The sequence below is a fragment of the Theobroma cacao genome, chromosome 6, assembly GCF_000208745.1.
Source record: "Theobroma cacao cultivar B97-61/B2 chromosome 6, Criollo_cocoa_genome_V2, whole genome shotgun sequence".
In the NCBI taxonomy this organism is placed as follows: Eukaryota; Viridiplantae; Streptophyta; class Magnoliopsida; order Malvales; family Malvaceae; genus Theobroma; species Theobroma cacao.
This window is the reverse complement of record NC_030855.1, coordinates 25,897,289-25,919,667: the sequence shown is the minus strand read 5'-3', so window position 1 is coordinate 25,919,667 and position 22,379 is coordinate 25,897,289. Positions and strand designations below refer to the sequence as shown.

The window sequence follows — 22,379 nt, the reverse complement described above, 5'->3', positions numbered from 1 at the left end:
TCAAGGCATTTTATTTTCTAGTGATTCTGATTTATGCTTACAAGCATATAGTGATAGTGATTGGGCTGGTTGCCCAGATACTAGAAGATCAGTTACTGGTTTTGGTATACTGTTGGGAAACTCATTGATAAGTTGGAAAGCTAAAAAGCAGAGTGTGGTAGCAAAGAGTTCTACTGAAGCTGAATATAGAGCAATTGCAGCAACTTGTTGTGAAGTGATTTGGTTACTGCATTTACTTATGGACTTCAGTATTGAACATTCATGTGCAGTGAAATTATTTTGTGACAATCAATCGACTCTTCATATTTGTCGAAATCCTATATTTCATGAGCGCACAAAACATATTGAGATGGATTGTCATTTCATTCGAGAGAAGGTAGCTGCAGGTCCAATTGATCCATCTTACATTCCGACCAAGTCCCAACTTGCAGATCTTTTCACCAAAGCTTTACAACCTAGACCATTGCATTCTCTCTTGCATAAGATGAGTATTATTAACATACATAATACTCATCTTGAGGAGGAGTGAAGAGTATAAATTTATTTATTTATTGTAAATAATTTGTTTTACAGTTCTTTTACGTTTTTAACCTTATGCGTTGTTTAGAATTACAAACTCTACTAGCACTATAAATAGCTGGCTTCTGACTATTTCATTTTATGAGAATATGCAGAATATTTTTTTCCCATTTTCTGTTCTTTGATTCTTTGATTATATTAAATTGCAAGTTCTTCACAGCTAAAGAACTCAGTAATTAGAAAAGTAAGCCCCTTACGGCCTTACCAATTTCCCTTCTTGTCAAGTATTTATTGCAAAGCTGCATTGAGTTTTCCTAACACTTGGGGAACAAGAAGAATTCTAATTGTAATTGAGTAGAATAAGACGACATGAAGGAAGCTTATCTAAGACTTCTTTTTTTCCAAAAGGAAGTTCAATATCAGAAACTGATACACTGTCATTAACCAAAACATGACATGCAACAGGCAAACTGTCCATAGTCTTGTATAATTTCAATTGGTTTGGTTAATCGTCACAACTTCTTCATCGATTCAGAGCATTCCTACTTCAACCATTTCAGCTTTCTTCTCATATATTCTCTTCACAACTTGCAACAGCAATCTAAGGTGAGCAGCATGTCTCCAAATTAAAATGACAGCAACATGTTGGAATAAGGAGTTTAGGCCTAAATGCAAGAGATGAGCCCACCCCAAAGCAATCCGAAACATAGTGTTTTAAGAAGCCCAAACCTTATGGTCCAACAAAAGAAGCACCTTTTCCTCGGACCGGGGGGGGTTCTGTTTTCCCATTTTGTCTTGGCTAGAGAGTCATCGAACTTTAGCAACAACAACCAGAGCAACAGCGCCGGCAAGAGGGGAAGAAAGAAAGATCAAAGATGAACACAGACATAACAGCTTCGGCAAAACCAGAGTACCCAGTTATAGATCGAAACCCTCCTTTTACCAAAGTCGTTGGCAATTTCAACACCCTCGATTACCTCCGTTTCGTTACACTCACTGGCGTTTCTGTCACCGTTGGATACCTCTCTGGTAACACTACGTTTATCTACATACCATAATAACAAAAGTTTTGTAATTTCTAACATTGAAATGCAATTGGGTCTTTTCTTTTTCTTTGCATCTATTCCCAGAATATAATTTCTTTTGTACATTTGATTGAAATGGAAATACGTTATGAGTTTAAAGTTTAAACGTTTTTCTGGTCCTTTTGGTATTCGTTGGTGCAGGGATAAAACCGGGATTAAAAGGGCCATCAATGGTGACAGGAGGGCTGATAGGGCTTATGGGAGGGTTTATGTATGCCTACCAGAACTCAGCGGGTCGACTCATGGGATTTTTCCCTAATGAGGGTGAGGTTGCTCGTTACCAGAAACGTGGATTCAAAAACTAGCTTTCTTTCTTTCCCTTTCAGTCCCTATTTTTGTTATAAACCTTTATGTCAAAGACATTTTGGCTGATAAATGATTGTCAATAATCAGATTGCTTTAGCTGATTTCGTGTTGCTGATTTCAAGGCTTTTGTCTTACTGCTGTATTTTTAAAGGCTTTAAAAAGCAACTTAAAATCCAAATGAAATGGAGTGTTATCCCAATGTTTGTTAGAAGGCACCGACCTTGTTTTTATTCTTTTTGTGTTGTTTTGGTGGATGCAATTCGTTTGAATGAACTTCAGTTTATTATGACTGCATTCATGTTTGGGGTGCAATTGATCAGTACAAAACTGATATTCTGTCTACAGCATAAATAAGACATACATTCAAGTAATCATTTCTGTGTTTTTCTTGACAAGTTAATTTAAATTGCAAATATTTTAGTTGATAGTGCAAGTGTTTGGAAGAAGACATAAAACTTAATCTTTCATCCAAATTCTGTGATATTAGTTTCATTCTATGATGCTATTCTCAAAGTTAAAATCAGCTTTGTAAAGTGTGTTATACACTACTATAGCTTGTAAGCATATAACCCATAGTTCTTTGAATATTAGTTTCTTTTCGGAGGGCTTGAAAAAGACAATTTTCACTTCTTAGGCCAAAAGATTGAGACTTTTCAACTTGTGTCTCCTTGCTGATATTGTAGTCTCTAGGATGTTGGGCGATCTGTTTTGATGTTTATGTCTACAAACATTCAAAGTGGTAAATATTCATTATCATGCATAGAAATGTTTTAAATAGGTTCTTTTGAACTGGACTGATACAATCATTGGCTCTTTGTTATGAATTTGGAGTATTGAGAAATTGAACTTCTGGCCATCTCTTTGGGTCATGCCACATCAATAGAGGAGCCTCTTTTCCCTGGTTTAAGATTTTGCAAAACTTGGGTCTTGAGGGTTTAAGAGGCCAGGATTTTCGCTGCTTGGCAAAGCGCATAGTTTCAACAGTTATTGTAGTTCTATTTTGCCTATGCGTTGCATTTTGTTTAAAAACACAAATAAGAACAGATTTGACAAAAATAAATGGTCATTGATGCTGAGAAACATCTCAATCCTCTATTCAGGCTTCTGGCTCCCTATGTAGGACATCTTGTTATACTTAATTATCCTGATATGAATTAAATAGATTGTGTATGATGATGAACTAAACTTTAGGAAGTAAATTCAATTCTACCATGCTAGAATGCAATATTGAAGTATCGACTAACATTAATGATAGTGCAATATCAGAGTATCTGCATGGTGTACTGTTAATAACTTCTTGTTTCAATGATGTATTATATAAGTAGATATGGTCTTGAAGAAGGATTCTCTTTATAGAATAGTATTCATCCCAAGTATGCAGGATGAGCCATCTCATAAAAGACGGGGTACCATCGGTAGACTTTAAGATATTAGCATGAATACCATGTTTGCATCATTTGACAGTTGAAGTTGTTGGCATTTTTGGAGATTGATTTCTGATGATTGACTTTGTGAACCTTATGGTCTTAAACTCAAAGGGCTGCTTGCTTACACCGACTCATGTGTGCACACGGAGGTTGCTTCCAATTTTTAACAGTATCTAGTCTTTCATGATACAAGGTGTTCCTTTCTTTCTTTTGATGAAGATTAGAAAAGGATTTTATATACAGAAAGAACAAAACAAAAGTGTAGTTGTCTTGTGTTCTTGATATTGAATTTTGTTTCCCCCCACCGTTTCTTTGCTTCTTTCTTTCAAATGTTGTTCCATCTCATTGCTTTCTTTCTAGCCAGCCTCGGGTTAAAGGAAACCCATAAAATTTTTCTGTCCTCCAAGGCGAAGCAAGGAATTTCATTCTCTCAATTTTCCAAGCTGTACCCGAGCCCTAAGCCCCTCGTTTCCTCCATGTTATCCTCGGGTACCAAGGAAACAATGAGAAAGAAAAAGTTTTACTCCCTCATTCTCTCCACAATAAGCCAAAAGAAAAATAAAATATGTATAAATTATTAAATAAGAGATGGGTACTGTTATAATCCTTTTTTTTTTCTGACAAAAAGAACGAATATTGTTCCTAAGGAAGATAAATTAATGGAAATTATATGTTTATTAAATATAGTGTAGTACATTATTTTAGTTATTTATTCTGAGTGCCTCTATATCCAATTGCCCAAAAGTAGGGGACATTCAGAGTTCGGACTGCAACAGAGGTCAGGATGGGCCCACATTTTCTGCCCAACAAATTCCATCCGGGAGACCCTTTAAAAGCTCTACCTAAAGGCCCATTCTGGCCCACTAAGAAGGCTGGAGAGTGAAGGGCTAGAGCGACAATAAATTATTCATTTCTATTTTCATAATTTTATATTAATAAAACTATTTTTTATTTTGTATAAAAAAATAAATTTTTTCTTTTTATATGAATGGGCTCCAACTTTGAGCTCTGTTTGAGTTGTAAGAACTTGTTTAAAAAAAAAATCCTAATACGATTAGTAAAAAGGAAAAAATTCTGAATACTAATTCTGGTATAATTATAATTAATATAAATTATTTTTTATATTACTAAAATTATTTTTATTTATAAAAAGAAATATTTTTATTCTTTTTATATGAATGGGCTCCAACTTTGAGCTGTAAGACATGTTCAAAAAAAAATCCTAATATGATTGTAAAAAGGAAAAATTTCCAAATCCTAATACAAATTGATTTAGCTTTGTCTTTGAAACCTTGAAAAACTTTCATCAAACAAATTACCAAAATTCCAAGCATGTAAGAAAATTGGTTAAATTGTGTGGAGATTCTTGCACAGAGGGCACAACTTTGAAGCAAGTCCAGCAATCGTGTGACCTAAGGATGTCGACCAACTTTTACAACATTCTGAAATTCGTCGTAGCTACCGATTAGAAATAGTCGTCAAGTGCTTAATTTAGTTAACCACTCAAATAGATGGACTGGAGCTAATGTGGTGGTGGAAGTAGATATCATCGGAGAGTTGGAGAGACTCACGCTTTCAGAAGACGCAGGGGATTCTGAAATGTGTTTTTTGCTTGGAGAGTCTGCTTGTGGGTTCCAGAATCATTCGTCTACCGTGCTTGCACATCTACCATGACAACTGCGGCACAAAACACAAGATTGTCCCATTTGCCGCCTCTCTTTATTAAGCCTTGATTAGGCATTATTCACTACCCTTTCATTGTTTTAGATAGTATATGTGTTTATTCTAATATTCATGTATGATTTATTAATGTTGTTTGACTTTTAAATTTTGTTTGATTGATTATTTCTTGGCAATGGAAAAATTATTTAAGTAGAAAACTTATCAATTGATGAAATAAGCAATAAATCCATTTGGATTTCTTTATTGGGCTTGGATAGAAAATAGTTTTGTTCGCACAAACAAAGAACAAAACAGGTGTTACTTGTCTTGTGGCCTGATATTGAATTTCGTTTCCTACTTGTAGATGGTGCTTTGAAAAGTTGGTGACGACTGATTAATTTTCAACCGTCGACCGGTGCAGTTCTTTCCTGTTAGACTCAAAATTTTCCAACCCTTTTCTTTCCTGGTAAAAGAAGCAAGTGACCTCATCCCACCACTTCTTGTTTCTGAAGCCCCCTTTTTTGGTTTTGGCCTTTATTCTTTGGCAGAAAGGAGAGATTATTCCACACACGTCCCAAGACCAAAGACCAAAGACCAAAAGTGATGCAATGCTTGCTAATGCTAACTTGGGTCACCATTAACATTTTTGATTCGCATCCCATCCCAAACGAGAGAGAAAGGGAGTCGCTAGAGTAAGACAAAACTCGAGAAAATTCAGAAAGTGTTTGAAGGGTAGAAATCGACTAAAATATCTTAATACATGCTTAATATTATAGATTAGTTATCCATGGTTTCACCTCGTCCTCAAGTCCGAATCCTATTATGCCCTTTAAAGCTTAATCTTCATTGGTCTCTCTCTTACCCGAGACTCACAATTAAGCAACGTTAATCAATAAGATATCCATTATTAATATCTTAATTAAACATGTCCATTAAAAATTTTGGACCAGTTAAGTATCTGGTCTTGCACACCACTCACAGCGTTGATTTAGTACCCCACCTGACGCATATATAAGCTGTGTGTGTCCCCCTCTTGCTGACGCCATGTGCTGTGTACTCAAAATGCCAATTATATATCTGTGGTCGGTGAAACAGTACCTTTTGGTTGGAATTGAATACTAATTCTTTAAAACTTTGGAATAATTCTCATCCGACATGATTTGTTACCCAAGATCCATTGTTAATTCATCTCCACAATGAACTAACCGCCTATCTGTTCATGTCTGTGGTGATAAAAGGGAATATTCCATTCAGGTAAATTTATTCTGCTATGGGAGGAGAGGGAATGGTACGGAAATTCCATGCCCACCACCACCCCCCTCCCCCTACGTTTGATTTTTGTCATAATTCTGTTGCCGACACCTTTCCAATTGCAGGGACGGCTTCAGAGCAGATAAAGAGATTAGAGAAGAATAAAATGAAAAGCATAGGAATAGAACAAGTAGAGATCTCCCACATCTGCATTCTTTTTTCCCCCGCATACCGTCCAAAAACATTCTTTCAACTGGGATGTGAAAGCTAGTTTCCAGTTCTAGAAATTCACTCAATTCCTGGATAATTCTTTTCAGCTATCCAAGTGGGGTTTGTCTGCAGCTGAATCATTGGGCGCTAGAACTTGTAGCTTTTGCAATGATGTTAAGTGTTACTAACAATCCGATACAAGCAAGCACAACAGAAAAGGCAATACCATACTTTGATGAATGGCAAGCTATAGATTTGCTCTAGGCTCTACTACTAGGTAAAAGAGAAGGGTTTTGTTTAATTCTGATACTCAACCCAAATCCCCAAGCTGCAGCTTGTAACTTTAGCTGATACTTTTTCTCACCTTTCGCCTTCAGGCCGAGGCATTCAGGATAAGAAAAATGGGGCCATGATTGGCTGCCGCTTTGCTTAAAGCAGATACAAGCTAAAAGGAAGCACCAAGATTCTCCTTTTCCTCACTTCTTTATCAACATCAATATCAAATCTTCCATGTACAACAAATAAATCCAAAGTAACCCCCCCTCTACGAAATCATGTAAAAGAGAAAGCTGGTGCTCACTTTTATGCTCAAAAACCCTAGTTTTAACTGTACATTCTGATGCAACTATGGTTACTTTATTTTTCTAGCAGACCACCCACACACATATGCACTATTGTTAATCACTTGAAATGGATAGAAGTTAACACAGCATGTGAAACTATATATTCTTGCGACAACTTCTTTTACATTATCTACATTTAATATGCTTTCTTTCTTTTCTTGTCTGTCTTTGGCTTTCGCATTAACTCAAATTTGAGTCATTAAACCATTAACTCACATGATCAATGAGTATCATGCTGTCATGCTTTTGCAGACATTTGTTTGTTTGTTTGCATAATTGCTGTTAATAACGAAAAATCCAAGCAGAGAGGAAATGAAAAAAGAACAGCCTTTGAACGTGTTACACGCCCCATCACACAGAGCAAAACGAGGTTGTGAAACGGTGGTGGAGAGGTTACTGTTGGCTCTTTTGGTCAGCATTGAGAGGCAATGCTAGCTGGTGGTTGGTAAGGGACCAAGAACCAGACCAGACAATCCACTAAAACGGTTGACGTGACATCACCTCATTGGCTGCTTGATTTTACACCATAAATGGCCGCCGCGGATCATATAACTTGGGAAAAACAGACCGGGACGATGCATTTTGCAAGATTCCAAATATAGCACCTCTAAATGAAAACTATGTACCTTTCTGTCATCGAAGTGTATCATCATTCCAGATGCTAAACACAACACATCAACGCATAAAACCAAAAGAAATAAATTTTTGGAGTAATTCAATTTTCAAGTAAGACATCACAAATTAAGCTGATTTTGAATATTAATTTTATGTCAATACCAAATTAGATCTTGAATTAGATAATGATATGGTATAATTATATCATATCATTAAGTATCTAATTCTAAAAGTTTATTTGTCTAAATCTTAAATTTTAATTGTTTTAACATGACAATGAAAATAAATAATTTATATGCGATTTATTAATAATTGTATTCAACTCGACCTCATTTTTAGTGTAACAACTCAATCATTTTATTGAATTAACCAACTAATCATTATAACAATTTGAATCGATTTAGATGCAAACCTTGAGTAATTCGAAGTAACAGCAATAATGTTTTTGGATGAATCAAACTTCTAAAGGAAGTAAATATGGCTAATATGAGTCTGATTAAAATATATCATACAATATTAACAACTATGCACATACTACGACGTATAGTTTGTATGTCGTACCATGACCCCGGGAGCAGCTGATCTTATCAATGCTCCATGAAGTGAAGAGGACGGAACCTGTCGCCGGTTGCCACGTCATGGTACAATAAAGAATTTTTTGCATATTGGAATACTTAAGGTTTAGAAGGAGGAAAACCAAGAATTCAAGGTCGGGTTGCTTCGAGGAATGAAAGACCTGCCGAGTGCCAAGCTTCCGCGCAGGCGCGGAATCTCGGAAACACCCTCACTGTTGTCAGGATTGACGCAAGTGCCATTTGACCTCCGTTTTCATTGAACGAAACCGCGTCCTAAATCCTAAAGCGCCCGCCCATGGTTTGCGTTGATTCAGGTGTCGCGTCTGTCCAATCTGACGCTAACGGCTTTGTTAGTGTTAACCCTTTCGTCACAGCTTGCCAGTACTGTAATTTTTTTTATTTCATACGAATTAGTATAAAATCACGTGCAAATAAATACATTACTTTATTAAATAATTTTATGTTGCAACAATTTCTAGACTTTGACTCTACAAATTAAAATATAAATAATCGAAATTATAAATCTCAAAAATATAAATTTCAACTCTGATGTAACATACAGAGAACCTAACATGACATTGAAAAAGAAAAAGAAAAAGTTCTGATCAATAAATCAAAATAAGATGAGCCAGTTTGTATTTAGTCTTTTGGTTATACCCAAAAGACTGGAAATCTGAAGATATTTTCGTAGATCATAATTGGACGACGCTAAGACGCCCACCTTCTTCTACAGCTATGAAGTTTGAAGGCGTTGTTATTTGACCAAATGAGGCTTTTACTATTTTTTTTTTTTGTTGTTGTTATATACTTTTGCAGGCTTCATAGGTTTTGACTATATGTATTATCCTTTGGCACCAACGACTATGTATAATCATTTGTTTGTTTTGACATTGATCATCAAATAGTTCCTTTTGTCGTTATATCTTTTATATGCTGGTTGACACAAAGCTGTACTTTGAATTTTGTGCACTTATTTTTATTTGGCTTATATTTGGAGTTCTGGTCATAAAAGTGTATATTGGGACATAAATTTTAGACAAAAAAACCAACTTAGATAATCAAATAAATTGAGCCAATTTAATCAATGAATTCTTCTATATATTTATTGTTCCAAAAAAAAAAAAGGAGGAGGATTAAGATATATAGAGTAAAATATAGATTTATTATATTCAAGATGACGTACTAATAACCAAAAATTATTCAGCGTGGACAAACCACGAAGTTCAATTATTCTTCCACTTTCAACTATCTTTACTTGTAAAATTCAAAGCCTTTCTCCAGGGCCGCGCCCATCAATCATCATCGCCATGCTTCCGTAGCTTCAAGGAGTAAATGTTGACCTGCACCTAGCAAAGCATCCACACGAACTATACAGTAAAAATGAAAACCAAGCTAAACTTTGTATCTATTTAAATAAGGCATTGTAATCATTCAATGAATTCCGTAAGTCTAAATTTCTATCGATATTCGAATTCTACCCGAACTCCTAGCTTAGATTATTATTATTATTATTAATGAGCTAGAGCACAAAAAATAAAAGTTTTTCTTTTCTTTCTTATTTTTATTTGTTGTTAATAAATTTTGAATGCTTAAAGGTAGATTTCATGGAAGAAGCTCTACTTCGGTGACAGTCAATGAAGTTGAGTTGTGTGTGGTTAGCAGAAAACGTGTGATGAGAACTGTTGATAATCCATTAAACATCAAACCGCAAAGAGAAAGAAGGAAGATAGATGGAATCTTTTTGTGTGTAGTTTCCCGTTTCTAACCTTCTAGAGAGTCACAGTCACACTCGGTTTTGCTACTCCCGACTACTGACCCACACGGCGGGGCCACACGTTGTAATCGACTAGAGCCTATTTTCGTCACCAAGCGGGGCCAGAAGTGTTTTTTTACCCCAGTGGCAGTCCTGTAAATAGAAGAAAGTTTTGAGGGCAACTAGTGGCAAAATGACCAGATTCGTAACTATATAAATATATATTTAAGTTCCACCATGAATTTACGATGATAATAAATAAAGAAAGCCATTATTTTTGGAGACAGACGCACAACCGGAGGACGCTCGTTGAAGAAGAATCTTCAGAGAGCGGAACCCAGACATAGGCTGGTGATTGTTGACTAAGGTATGTTTAACGCCTAACTCTTGGTCGATTCATCACGACAACCCCCTTCTCGTTTTCTCTTCTGTTCTTTGTTTCCTGGGTGGTGGCGATGAGAGGTTGTGGGAGTTGGATCATTTTTGTTTGAGTTGAATACAAGATTTTTGTTGGGTTTTCTTTTTTCATGATAATTCATGAATTGGGGGATAAGGGTTAGTGCTTAATCAATCAAAATGATTCTCTTTTTGTCTGTGTTTCGTATTCCATCAGTAACTTATTCATTTGGTAGGTGTTGCGGTAGAAAATGAAAGTTTGGCCTTTTGATGAGATAGGAAGAAACTTTGTTCTTGCCCCACAAGTAATAAAGAAAAAAAAAATCAATCTTTGTCTATAAGTGATTTAATAGAGTTGGTAGTTGTAGTTATAACTTTCAAACTGTTTGCTATCCTGCAGATTTGAATGAATTATGAATCTGGAAGCTGATTTTCTTTTTTTATTTTACTGGTCAAAAATTTTATGCCTTGCATCTGGTTTTGATTTCTCTCTCTGTTCCAATTCCCTTTTGGTTTGCTTGTCACCTTTTGGCCTATAACCTGTAAGCTTTATAGCGTTTCACTGGGGGGAGATTTGAATTGGTGTCAAACTTGATATGTTAATTTTGAGGCTTCCTATATAGTATAAATTGTTCTAATTACATATTTTTAGATATATTCTTGCTGCCTTTTTACTACTCATATAATTTTTTGTGAGTCCAAATCGCTAATCTTTGGCTTCTTGCTATGCTATGTTGTTTCACTTGATTATCTTATGATCGCTGTTTTGTGCTTGGTTGATTAACTTTTAATTTAAAAGAAAGTTGCATAGAGGAAAATTTTCCTCGTAGCTCAAGTCCTTTCTCCATGTAGGCTCCTTTGGTTATTACTTGTTTTTTCTCTGACTTTTTATACCCCTTGATAGTGTACATTGGGCTTCCATTAGTTGCATAATCTAATCTCTTTTATTTTCTTGGATTTCTTTTGGCAGATTGTATTCTTCTTTGATATTTCTGCCTTGCACGACTAAAGCAGTTGATGGTCAGCATCGATGCCAAGGATCAAACTATTTTTATCTTCATACGAAGGCTAGTTGGCTGCTTAACCATTGTAATCTCTTGATTGATGTTGTGTAGCTTTTCCATTGGAGAGTAATTTTGCTCTATCAAGCAACTGCTGCTACTAGAAGAAAGAGTTACCATTACCAAAAGAATTCTGTTGTCACAGCAAACATCTGTCAGTAACAAAAAGTTTTCTGGAGGAGGTTGATAAGCGGATTGGGCTGAGATGCAAACATCTCAGAAACACCAAACTTCAGCCTGTATCCGTAGGCTGTATCACCAACCTGTTCAGGAAATGGAGGCACTTTGTTTGCCTCATATTCAGATATTAGACAACAATGTATGCTCAGATGTTGGGAGCCAAGGAACCAGTGTTTCCTTTCAAACCTACAAGGATCAATTTTTTACCCTGGAATCATCCACTGCAACTGCTGGTTTTGTTGTCTATGATTCCCCTTCTGCTGTAAGCATCTCATCAAGCAGGAGCCCTTTCTCCCCACAAGGTTCTCAATCATACCTATCTGATCCTCATCATTCCCCTGACAATACTTATGGATCACCATTCAGTGGATCTTCTGTTGTTGATGATGGCAATGAATGGAAGCACAAGCTGAGGGAGCTGGAAATTTCCTTGTTGGGACCTGAATCAGATGTCATAGACAGCTGCAATTGCTGCTTCAGTAGTGGAGCCCACCAAGCTGCTTCAATGGCAAGCTTTAACTGCAATCAACTGGTGGAAATGATCCCTAGACTAGACTTGAAACAGGTTCTCGTTGCCTGTGGTCAAGCACTTCATGAGGGTGATATGCCAACAGTGGCAGGTTTAATGCATGTCTTGGAGAAAATGGTTTCAGTGTCTGGGGAACCAATCCAACGATTGGGTGCTTATGTGCTGGAAGGGCTTAGAGCAAGGTTGGAATCCTCAGGGAGTAGTATCTACAAAGCCCTGAAATGCAAAGAACCAACAAGCTCAGAACTAATGTCTTACATGCATATTCTCTCCAAGGTCTGTCCGTACTGGAAGTTTGCATACACATCAGCTAATGTTGTCATCAGGGAAGTCATGGAATATGAACCAAAAATTCACATCATTGATTTCCAAATAGCGCAAGGAACCCAGTGGATGTTCCTCATCGCAGCTCTTGCAAAACACCCTGGTGGGCCCCCGGCTATCCGTATAACTGGTATTGATGATTCTCAGTCAAATCATGCTCGAGGTGGGGGACTTAATATTGTGGGGCAGAGGCTATCAGAATTTGCTAAGACGTACAATGTGCCATTTGAGTTTCATGATGCTGCCATGTCTGGTTGTGAGGTTCAATTAGAGCATCTTAAGGTTCAACCTGGGGAAGCTCTAGCTGTGAATTTTCCATATGTGTTGCATCACATGCCAGATGAGAGTGTAAGCACCTGGAATCACAGAGATCGACTGTTGAGGTTGGTGAAGAGTTTGTCCCCCAAGATTGTCACTCTTGTGGAGCAAGAGTCCAATACCAACACATCCCCATTCTTTTCAAGGTACCTTGAGACACTGGATTATTACACAGCTATGTTTGAATCCATAGATGTAGCTTGTTCGAGAGATGACAAGCAGAGGATCAGTGCAGAGCAGCACTGCGTGGCTCGCGATATTGTGAATATGATTGCTTGCGAGGGGCCTGAGAGGGTGGAAAGGCATGAACTTTTTGGAAAGTGGAGGTCAAGATTCACCATGGCTGGTTTTTCTCCATATCCATTGAGTTCCTCAGTTACTATGGCTGTAAGGGATCTGTTGAAGGACTACAACAACAATTATAGACTTGAAGAGAGAGAAGGGGCTCTCTATCTTGGCTGGATAAACAGAGCTATGGCCACCTCTTCCGCGTGGAGGTGAAAGCCTGATACCGACAGTGATGCCATGAAAAACTATTAAATTTTGCGCAAAATGCTTTTGTTAAGATTTCTCTTTTAGAGCATGGGCCTTTAGGGTGTTGTAAATTAATAGAAATATGAGCTTAGACTTCTTTTGATAGCTTTTAGTCGAGGGACTTGAATTGCAAATATTTTCATGTATATCACCATTGTCCATCTCGAAATGAAACAAGGATAGGTTCCAGTTCCAATGCCAGCTCATTTGTTCTTCTACTATCATTTTCACCTCTGGACGCTGGTTCACATCAATCACTGAATCAATGTCTCACATCCAATCTTAAACCAATGCTTTGCAACCTCAAGGGAGTTGACCTTTACCTTACCTTAAAACATCACTTACATCAGCTGTGAGTCATCAAAATCCAATCCCACCTTGTAAGTTTCCTCGAATCCCTCCAAAATGGAAGAAAGAGAAAGTCATTCGGCAACTTGTCAATCAAAATTCAATCCACTCAAGGAAGCTTTGCGGCTATACTTTCTATTTAAATCAGAGATAACCAAGTTAAGAGGAGAGAAATTTTAAAAGAAGATTTGAGCATTAGGAGATACAGTAAGTGGGGAATCTCTTTATTTGTTGGAAAAAAAAAAAATTTATTGAAAAGCTCCCAGCGAGGATCGAACTCGCGACCTTTCGCTTACGAAGCGAACGCACTACCACTATGCTATGGAAGCCGGCGACCTGCAGTTCCCAATTTCTCTTATGCTTTTGTTCTAATCGGGTCACTTTTCAAAGTTGACCCCTATTGGGAATTTGAGGAGGAAGGCCCATCTTGATAGAGATGACCACAATTGAACTAGAATCAAGTGACTTAAATCACTCTTTCAAATTGAATTTCAGTTTGAGATTTCGTAAAATAAAGTATGAGATGACTCAACTTTTTTATATCCTAGGTGGATGGACATTAAAACTTACATTAGCAAGTTATTGCCTTAAAATGCAATGTGATTGCTGCAACAATTTCCAGTTTCATTCACAAAGGACAAAGAGGTTGTCTTTGCATATGCAGCTTTGATCAAAAGTGGGCATCCACAAGGAAGCCTATTTTTCTGCAGGTTTAATTCAGGTTTGGAATGCATGAACCATCATAGGTACTTGGAGGAGGCAAAGAATGGAACTTCAAAAACAATAAATTCTTTTGTAATGATTTTTCCACTTGTACAGACATTCCATGTAGTGCAAGATGGATAGGGTCAACATAAGCATTAGTTCTGCGAGCTCTTCTAGTCATGAGAAGTTTCTTCAATGCACTTCTTTTTCCTCTCAGATTCATCATTATCCTCCTCGCACTCTTCTCCATCTAATTCTTGACAGGTTTCTGAATCAGCTTCAGATCTTTTCCTCTGAGGAATTACTTGAAAGAAGGAAGCTTTCCAATCTCTTGTCTCCAAGAACTTGAGGAGTATCTCTATAACTTGGTTCACAGTTAGGACCTGCACACATAGGAATGAAATGCTAGTCAGGGAAGAAAAACTTATAAAACCAGAGAACATTTGCTTCTTTGTTTGTTTGTTTGAAAACCAAACTACTGTGCGAGTGAAGTATCAAGCATGACTATCATCACAAATCATATTCAACACACTACATCACAGCATTCTTTGAAAGAAAGCAGTAGCATGCAATTATAAAGCTATTCAATCTCCAAAATATAAAGTTTCCAGGATATAACCCTAGAGACTTGAGTAGATAGGCTAACTGAATCCTTTTGATTACAACTGCTAAAGTGATACCATAAATGCCTTTCAACCCAAGCTTTCTAATGTATTATTGCATAAGAAATTCCACAGAAAACCAACAGTAGAAAACTTAAAGACCTACTTCGATTTGCAGAGCTCTGTTTCGACCCCAATAATCGACTGACGAAAGAAAGTAAAGTGGTGTAGTGTACTATGACCAACCATACCTGAGAACTGGACATCTTCATGTAAGTTCCAATGGGGAGTTTTGCTGTATGAATTCCCTGCTCCTCTGCTTTCTTCATGGTTATACCTTTCCACCGATTTCTGTCCACCAATCCGCCAACAATATAAACTTTGCTAAGGTCAAGTTCATCTAACACAGTTTCCGAATCTGCTGTGAGATAAACCAAGTTATGTTTCTGATCTGAAAACGCTTGGATATAAGATTGTTTTTCCTTCTCAATAATCCATTTATCAAATCCAGGTAGCCTTCGCAACTGAGTTTCCATTTCCCCTTGACATCCAGTCAACCAGAGGTGAGCAGGGACACTGCTTCTTCCATTCACTGCATAGCAATACATAATCTGCAGGGTTCAGCAACAGCATAAGATATACTGGTATTGATGTAATGTAATATAACAACAAGGATTGAACAAAAGCACATCTTTGATCATGGGCTAAGAAGAGAAGTGCAACTAAGAGCAAGGCCAAGGTGCAAACTTTGAAACAGTAATCAATCAGTTACTGATAAAGAACAACCTGTTGAACGAGGCTGTGGATTTCAGAGTGAGTCATGAGATGAGAGAACTCAAGATCGACGACAATGTTTTGGCCCTTCTCTTTGGCTTTCGTCAGTCTCTCGATTTTCTGCCCTCTTTCCTCCGATCTTTTCTCCATTCTTTCTCTCCTCAATTCTTTCCTTGAATCTATCAGTTTCAGCCTCTCGTCTTCGCTTAGGCCAGCCAGTTTCTCCTCCCATTCTTTTCGCTTCCTCTCTGCATCCCTCTGTTTTTGCTCTTTCATCCATGCTTTCTTCTCTGCTTTCTTCGCCTCGAATTTCTGCTGCTTCAGGAGCTTCTTTTGGGCGCTCTTCGATAGAGGCTGAGGCTGGGGATTGGAAGTGTTTTCCTCGCAGTTCTGCCCCTTCTGTGCAGCCTCCATCGTCGAGTTTAGCTCTGGACTGGATTTTTTTTTCCCTTTGGGTTTAGGGTATTGTTTGAACAGATAGAAAAAGAAAAAGACAAAAACAAACACGAGAAAGAAAATATAAAACGCATACCCTTTCTGCGTATCATGATTTCGGATCCAAACCCAAAAGAACCAAAAAGGTAAAAACGGGTAACACTGCCTAATTAGAAGCGAAACAGGAGTAATTAGCTCAAAATCCCAAAAATAATATAAGAAAATCCGATTTCATTTGGTAAATTGCCGCAAAAACCTCATCTTTTCTTTTTTGTTTTTCCAATTTCCATTCTTACCTTTGCCTTTTGTCTATGATCTTTGTTTGTTTTCCAGATTTCTCTTCTTCTTACGATCAAGTCCGCCATCAAGGTTAGATTTTTCCTTTTGCAATTGGTGTAATTATTCTGCTTTTTTCTTTGAACAAAATTTGATCAGTTGAATTTGAAGGGCTATTGCATTCCTGAGATCACAAATTCCCCACCTTTTGATGGAAAAAAAACATGATTTAATGGCTTCTTAATCATTTCGGGTTAGCTCTCTCAAATGTAATTTTCTTTCTCTTAATTCTATCTCCAGTTATTAAATTTATGATTTTGGAATAATTCATAGTATTCCCATCACAGGAATTAAGTCAAAATTTGGATTTTTTTTTTTTTTGCAGAAAAAATTGATTGGCTTCTGAATTAGTGTAAAGATTGTGGTTCTGTTGGATGTTGGGGAATGATGATGGAAGGGTTAGAAAGCGGATCAGAGTTGCGAAAGGAGCTAGAGAGAGAACGTCGTCGTATAAGGGACCGTCAGAGAAGGCAGTCTATGAGCCTTGAGGAGAGAGAAAAGCATCTGGCAAGACGCCGGAGAAACTATCAGCTGCGGAGACAGAGAGCTGAAACTGCTCGATTGAACCCTGCACCTCCGATTCAACTTCAACAAACGAGCATTTCTTCGGTTCAATTGTCCTTGAGCAACGCCGCAACTTGTGTTTCAGATGTTAGTCCTCACTTTGATGATGCTGCTGCTGCTGCTGCGGGGCTTGTCGGATCCAACCATGGACAAGAAAGACCAATGCCGGACACAAGAAGCTGCCAGAGTCAGTTCCCATCACTTAACAATTAAATAATTAATCTTTGTGATGTCTTGAAGGATAAACTGTGTCTTATGTTCTTACTAGCTCCTTTTTAACAGGTTTGGAAATCCCGGCTCACAAGTTAGCTATTTTACCTGGAAAGGTACGTTTGAATCGCATAAAACATCTGGCACGAGCAATGAATGATCCTGTTGGTGATGGGGTTGCAGTGGGTGGAATGATGAGGGAAAATGGAGCTTCTGATTGTAAGTTTAATAAGTCATCTTAGTATTATAATGGATAGAGATAAATGTTAATTATTTGATAATGTACCTCTGGAACCGTTTATACATCAACTACCCCATTTCAAATTAGAAATTTATATATCAAAGATCATTGTTCAGGTTTAGTATCAAGAGGATTGCGACTAAATCGTGTTAAACGTCTTGCTCGGGCACTAAATCCTGCTGCGCAAGAGACTGTTAGCCAAAGCCATCAAAGCATAACAGAAGGTAAGATAGGCAATCTTTAATGTAACTGTGCTAAAAGTTTATGCTGTCCATGATTTTGAACTTCATTATGCAATCTTAAATGTAGTGGAAAAGAGTCTGCTGTCGGGAGAAACTCATTTGATAAGTCATAATGTGTGAAAGTTCAAACAGCTTAACAATATTAGAGTTGAAGATGATGATTTTCAGAAACAATAATTTTTGGTGGCATATCTGATAAACTAATATTAGTTGTTTTTATGATGCTATTTAGTAGGTTCAACAAGAAGAATTACACGATAATCACAAGTTTTTGGTATTATGTTTAGGGTGAACATCTCTGTTGTACGACTGAAGACAGACAGCCATTTTTTAATCAATCATATACAAAGGTGAAATTTGTTTGGCTCCTCCCCAGATTCTTTCAAATGAAGATTTGTAAGTTTATTACACTGAGTTTATTCTTTCGGTCTCTTTCATATAGTTGATATTGTTGTGTTGTTGCATTGCATATCCAAGTGGTGACATCAAAACTTTCTATCTGTACCTTTTTTATGTAATGTGTCTGAAATAGATTGAACTTTTGTATGAACTTAAAGTTGTTAGCAATCATGGCTTAAGGAACTGGGTTAGCTATCATTTAATTTTCCTTTTCGGGTCTCATGCTTATTGTCTCTTTAGTTATAATTCAGAGAACAAATCTTAACTAACAATGCATGATAACTTTACTATACAGGATTTGAACTAAACCTTGTTATCCTACGAGATTGCAGATTGGAGAACAAAGATGATTGCAATAGCAGAGAGGAGCATCACAGATGTCGAAAACTCGCTGGAAAAGAGGGTCAGGGATATTCAGAATTAGAATTGCATGATGATGAGAAGAGCCATCTGATGGGACTAGATTTTTACATTTCAAGAGAGGGGTGAAAGCAATATATATATATGATGTTTTGCTCCCTCTCTGCAAATCCTATTTCTTGAGCAACAATATAGAATTTGTACATTTTTTCTTCATCTTTTAACTGTTTTCCAATCCCCCTGCCCTCCAAAATTTGTACCTGACTTTTTATTTATTGGTAATTTTACTATCACCTCTCTCGCTTCCTTCACTTGGATCAGGCTCTGGTTGTACATAGACCAAGTTTATTTTCTTTTGTATTTTAAGAGAATAAAAACAACTAATGACCATCAAAATCAAAAGAAGGAACATTAAATTTAAAATTCCAAAAAATTGAGCTTTGTATGAGAAGATTAATGGCGTCTTGAACACTATCGACACAATAAGAAACGAGGGGAAGAAGAGATTCACCGTCGGGCATTGAACTGAACTTGAAGAAACTCATGAACCAACTTTTGCTCTTTGAGTTCTCCCTCCACCTCTGTAACTTATCTCCGCTGTGGTTCAGGAAACATTGATTCTATAAAAAACTTGGGTTTCAAGAATCAAACTTCGACTATGAAATAAAGTCTTTGCTTTTCTTGGTTTCTTGCTCGTTAGTTACCATATTCCTATTCCTACAAGAATTCACCTTCTAAAATAAACTGCTGTTTACTTCTAAACCCGAATTCCTAGACATAGTGAAACACTAATACTAAAATTTATATATATATAGACCGTAATAGCCAAACGTTCTTGAATCTTGATTACTTCAAGTTCTTTGTTTCCTTTGAAGATTCACCATGGAGAACACTGTTTCTTCTTCTTCTGATAGCCAGAATTTGAAGGCTTCTTTGCGTTCAAATTCACCCGACAATAATCTCTCCCTTTCTCTTCAAAATCTTCGCTTGAATCCAGGGGTTGAGAACGATAGCGCTTGTGTTTATCCGGGCAACAATGCTCTTCGTTTGCCTTCCAATCAATCTTTTGCAAGAGCTATGCTTAATGGTTATAGTTCTACTTCCAACGGTGAGTTTTCCAGTTTCTTTTGATTTTGCATGGACATATTTATGGTTTTTTTTGCCATGGAAGTTCTTATATGTTTATAGAGGATGACAATCGATGGTTTAATTTTTTAGGAAACCGGTCAGGGGAGACCATGACCACGGATCGGACATCAGTAGGGAGAGATTCCTTATTTAACAATGATTTCAACTTGTTCTCTGGTCTTGCTCGTCAAACTTCTCCAACTAGTTTTCAACATGAGCCAATCGCAGAGGGTGGAAGTAATGTGAGCTATGGTTTTGACAATGGCAGACCTGCTGGGAATCCCGGTGGTTTTTGGTTTCAACAAAGCCTAGATCATGCTCACTTGCCACAGATGAACACAATCATTATTGAGAATGCCTTGACTCAGGATGGCTCAGACATTATCAAGGATCTGTTATCTTTGAAGGAACCGAGGATTACCAATAAGATCTTTGAAGGCGTCATTGACTTCATGTTCGAGCTGATGATTAACCAACATGGACATAATGTCTTTGCAGAGCTAATTAAATTATGTAGTGACGACCAGTTGGGTATGATCATAGAAAGGATAACTTCTCACGCCCCGCTTGGAGGTATTATTTCTGCATCAAAAACTAGAACTGGGTAACTATCCTCAACCTCAACCTCAACCTTTCCATTATCTATCATTTGTTCTTTTGTTCATACTCATTAATTTTCTGAATCAATGGCATTTCTTCCTGGCAGTTCACGCTCGATTAAGAAGCTCATCGAATTGCTCAAGAAATCATCTCTGATTATTAAAGTGATAGCAGCTCTGAAAGAAGGATTCTATGAGCTGATGATCAGCCAAACTGGGTCAAGTGTTATATTGAAATGTGTAGACCTCATTGATACTAGGAGTAATGAGGTAATTGTGCTTCTTTTTACCCCAGTGAAACTTCTTGCTTCTGCTATTTTGTTCTGCAGATGCTTTGAATCTTTACATTCAATTATTTTTTTCACTTACCCTTTTTTGGTGGCAGTTACTGTATGTTGCAGCCATAGAACAGAGTCTCAAGCTTGCTGTAAATGCACGGGGATGTATATCTTTAAACTACTTCATAGACAACATCAGAGGTCTACACAGAATTGCCCTCTTACATGTAATCGCTAAGAATTCCCTGTACCTCTCTCAGGATCCTTCAGGGTAAAACATCACTTCTCTCATTGTTCTTCCCAAAAGAAACATCATGGTTTAAAGTGCAAACGTTAATCAGTTTTGTGGAACTATTTCAGGAACTATGTTCTGCAGAAGGTCGTGGAGCTTGACAACCCTGACATCATCCAAGAGATTTGTGCTCAACTAAATGGCCACATTGTGAAATTATCCATGCAGAAAGCCGGAAGTCATGTAGTAGAAAAGATGTTGAACTCTAGAGGGATGCATCCCGTGGTCAAGGAGCTCCTCGAGAGCAAACAGCTTTTGCAAGTTGCCAAGGATCAGTATGGCAACTACGTGGTGCAAACAGCATTGAAAGCCTCGAAGGTATGTACCCTTTCGAAACTGCAATATGAGAAGCTAATAGGATAGGCTTGAGAGTACCCATTGTGATAATATGGTGAGTTAGCAATTGATGCATCAAACACAGATCTCAGGAAGTGCTCCTGATGAACAGCATTGGCTATGCATACAGAAACTAAACGTTTCCCTTTTCCTACTTTTGGTTGAATCTGTAGCTAAGATTACATAACTGGTATTAATGACAGTGGTCAGAGGGAGATGATGGCTTTTTGGTTCATGCATCTATAGTCCTTAAACCTAATATTTCTTTCAAATTTGAAGCTTGAAGATGTAATTATCAATTTACACGATCTTTCTGATGCCGCTCATTCTCTTGCCTTTCAGCGTGCTGGTAATTCATTTTATCAAGAACTGAAGACCAAACTTCAAGAACATCTCGATGCTCTCCAGCATGGATATGGGAGGAACGTCCACAGTTGGATCAACGCTGATGTCCCAATTAACTAAAAGTGATTTCGGCTGGGACAGAAGAGCATCATCTGTTGTTATTTATGCTGCATGAGACCGTGTATTATTTACTTATATATGTTTAATTAGTGTTAGTATGATTTGATTATCTAGTTGGTAAGGAGAGAAAAGTTTCATTTCTCTGTCAACCAGGTTCCATAAACTTGGTGTTTTTTTGTTTTGTATATATAAATATATCAATACATATTGGGTCATTGGTTTCGTATTGTTCCGGTCAGTGTCTTCATTTATCGTTTCATTAATCAACTAAATACTAGCTTTACTCTCTTTTGCATGGAAGGATAGCCCTCTGACTTTGGGCCGTCAAGCTGTCATAGCTCAGTTGGTTAGAGCACCCGTTTAGTAAGCGGGAGGTCTTTGAGTTCAACTCTCAATGAAAGCATTGTCATATTTAATAGCTAAAATCTTTATTAAAAAATTTTTATTACATGCTCATGTTATTAAATCACATCAAATATTATATAAATAGAAAATATCAAATGATATTAAATCCAAAAATCATTAATTTTTATTACAAATTAAGATTTTATATGAACAAAAAACATCAATTGATATTAAATGTAAAGATCATTAAATTTTTATTACGAATTAAGATTTTATATTAATAAAATAAAACAATAAAACAAAAGTTTCTTTTAGATATAAATTAAGAGATAAGAGCTCTTTTAGTATAATA

The 22,379-nt window shown here is 37.0% G+C and overlaps 5 protein-coding genes and 2 non-coding genes across 13 annotated transcripts; 5 read left to right on the top strand and 2 right to left on the bottom strand.

The window, feature by feature from the left end:
• On the top strand, positions 1,279–2,121 carry LOC18597305 (NADH-ubiquinone oxidoreductase 20.9 kDa subunit). Its single transcript, XM_007026248.2, has 2 exons — positions 1,279–1,548; positions 1,746–2,121. Exons 1-2 carry the CDS (start codon positions 1,395–1,397, stop codon positions 1,907–1,909), a joined length of 318 nt encoding a protein of 105 aa, XP_007026310.1. The 5' UTR covers positions 1,279–1,394; the 3' UTR covers positions 1,910–2,121.
• On the top strand, positions 10,272–13,569 carry LOC18597304 (scarecrow-like protein 13). Its single transcript, XM_018123383.1, has 2 exons — positions 10,272–10,393; positions 11,393–13,569. Exon 2 carries the CDS (start codon positions 11,689–11,691, stop codon positions 13,333–13,335), a length of 1,647 nt encoding a protein of 548 aa, XP_017978872.1. The 5' UTR covers positions 10,272–10,393; positions 11,393–11,688; the 3' UTR covers positions 13,336–13,569.
• On the bottom strand, positions 13,974–14,045 carry TRNAT-CGU. Its single transcript has one exon. It is a non-coding gene; the product is annotated as a tRNA-Thr (tRNA).
• On the bottom strand, positions 14,382–16,463 carry LOC18597303 (tRNA (guanine(9)-N1)-methyltransferase; the record flags this gene model as incomplete). Its single annotated transcript, XM_007026245.2, has 3 exons — positions 14,382–14,804; positions 15,275–15,634; positions 15,810–16,463. Coding segments are annotated over 3 exons (1,224 nt in total), but the record flags the coding sequence as incomplete, so codon positions are not given.
• On the top strand, positions 16,382–18,895 carry LOC18597302. 7 transcript variants are annotated; one of them, XM_018123386.1, is made up of 8 exons: positions 16,382–16,470; positions 16,566–16,601; positions 16,680–16,761; positions 16,894–17,319; positions 17,415–17,561; positions 17,700–17,807; positions 18,058–18,221; positions 18,557–18,895. In XM_018123386.1, the coding sequence occupies exons 4-7, from the start codon at positions 16,953–16,955 to the stop codon at positions 18,084–18,086; spliced, it is 651 nt and encodes a 216-aa protein (XP_017978875.1). In that variant the 5' UTR covers positions 16,382–16,470; positions 16,566–16,601; positions 16,680–16,761; positions 16,894–16,952; the 3' UTR covers positions 18,087–18,221; positions 18,557–18,895. The 7 variants fall into 7 exon arrangements, with proteins under 7 accessions (XP_017978875.1, XP_017978879.1, XP_017978878.1 ...); XM_018123390.1 differs by having other exon boundaries at positions 16,680–16,777; positions 18,113–18,175; XM_018123389.1 differs by having other exon boundaries at positions 16,680–16,777; positions 18,113–18,221.
• LOC18597301 (pumilio homolog 12) lies at positions 19,467–21,682 on the top strand. The gene is made up of 6 exons (XM_018122881.1): positions 19,467–19,692; positions 19,803–20,316; positions 20,419–20,581; positions 20,697–20,860; positions 20,950–21,199; positions 21,497–21,682. Exons 1-6 carry the CDS (start codon positions 19,467–19,469, stop codon positions 21,680–21,682), a joined length of 1,503 nt encoding a protein of 500 aa, XP_017978370.1.
• TRNAT-AGU lies at positions 22,011–22,085 on the top strand. Its single transcript has one exon. It is a non-coding gene; the product is annotated as a tRNA-Thr (tRNA).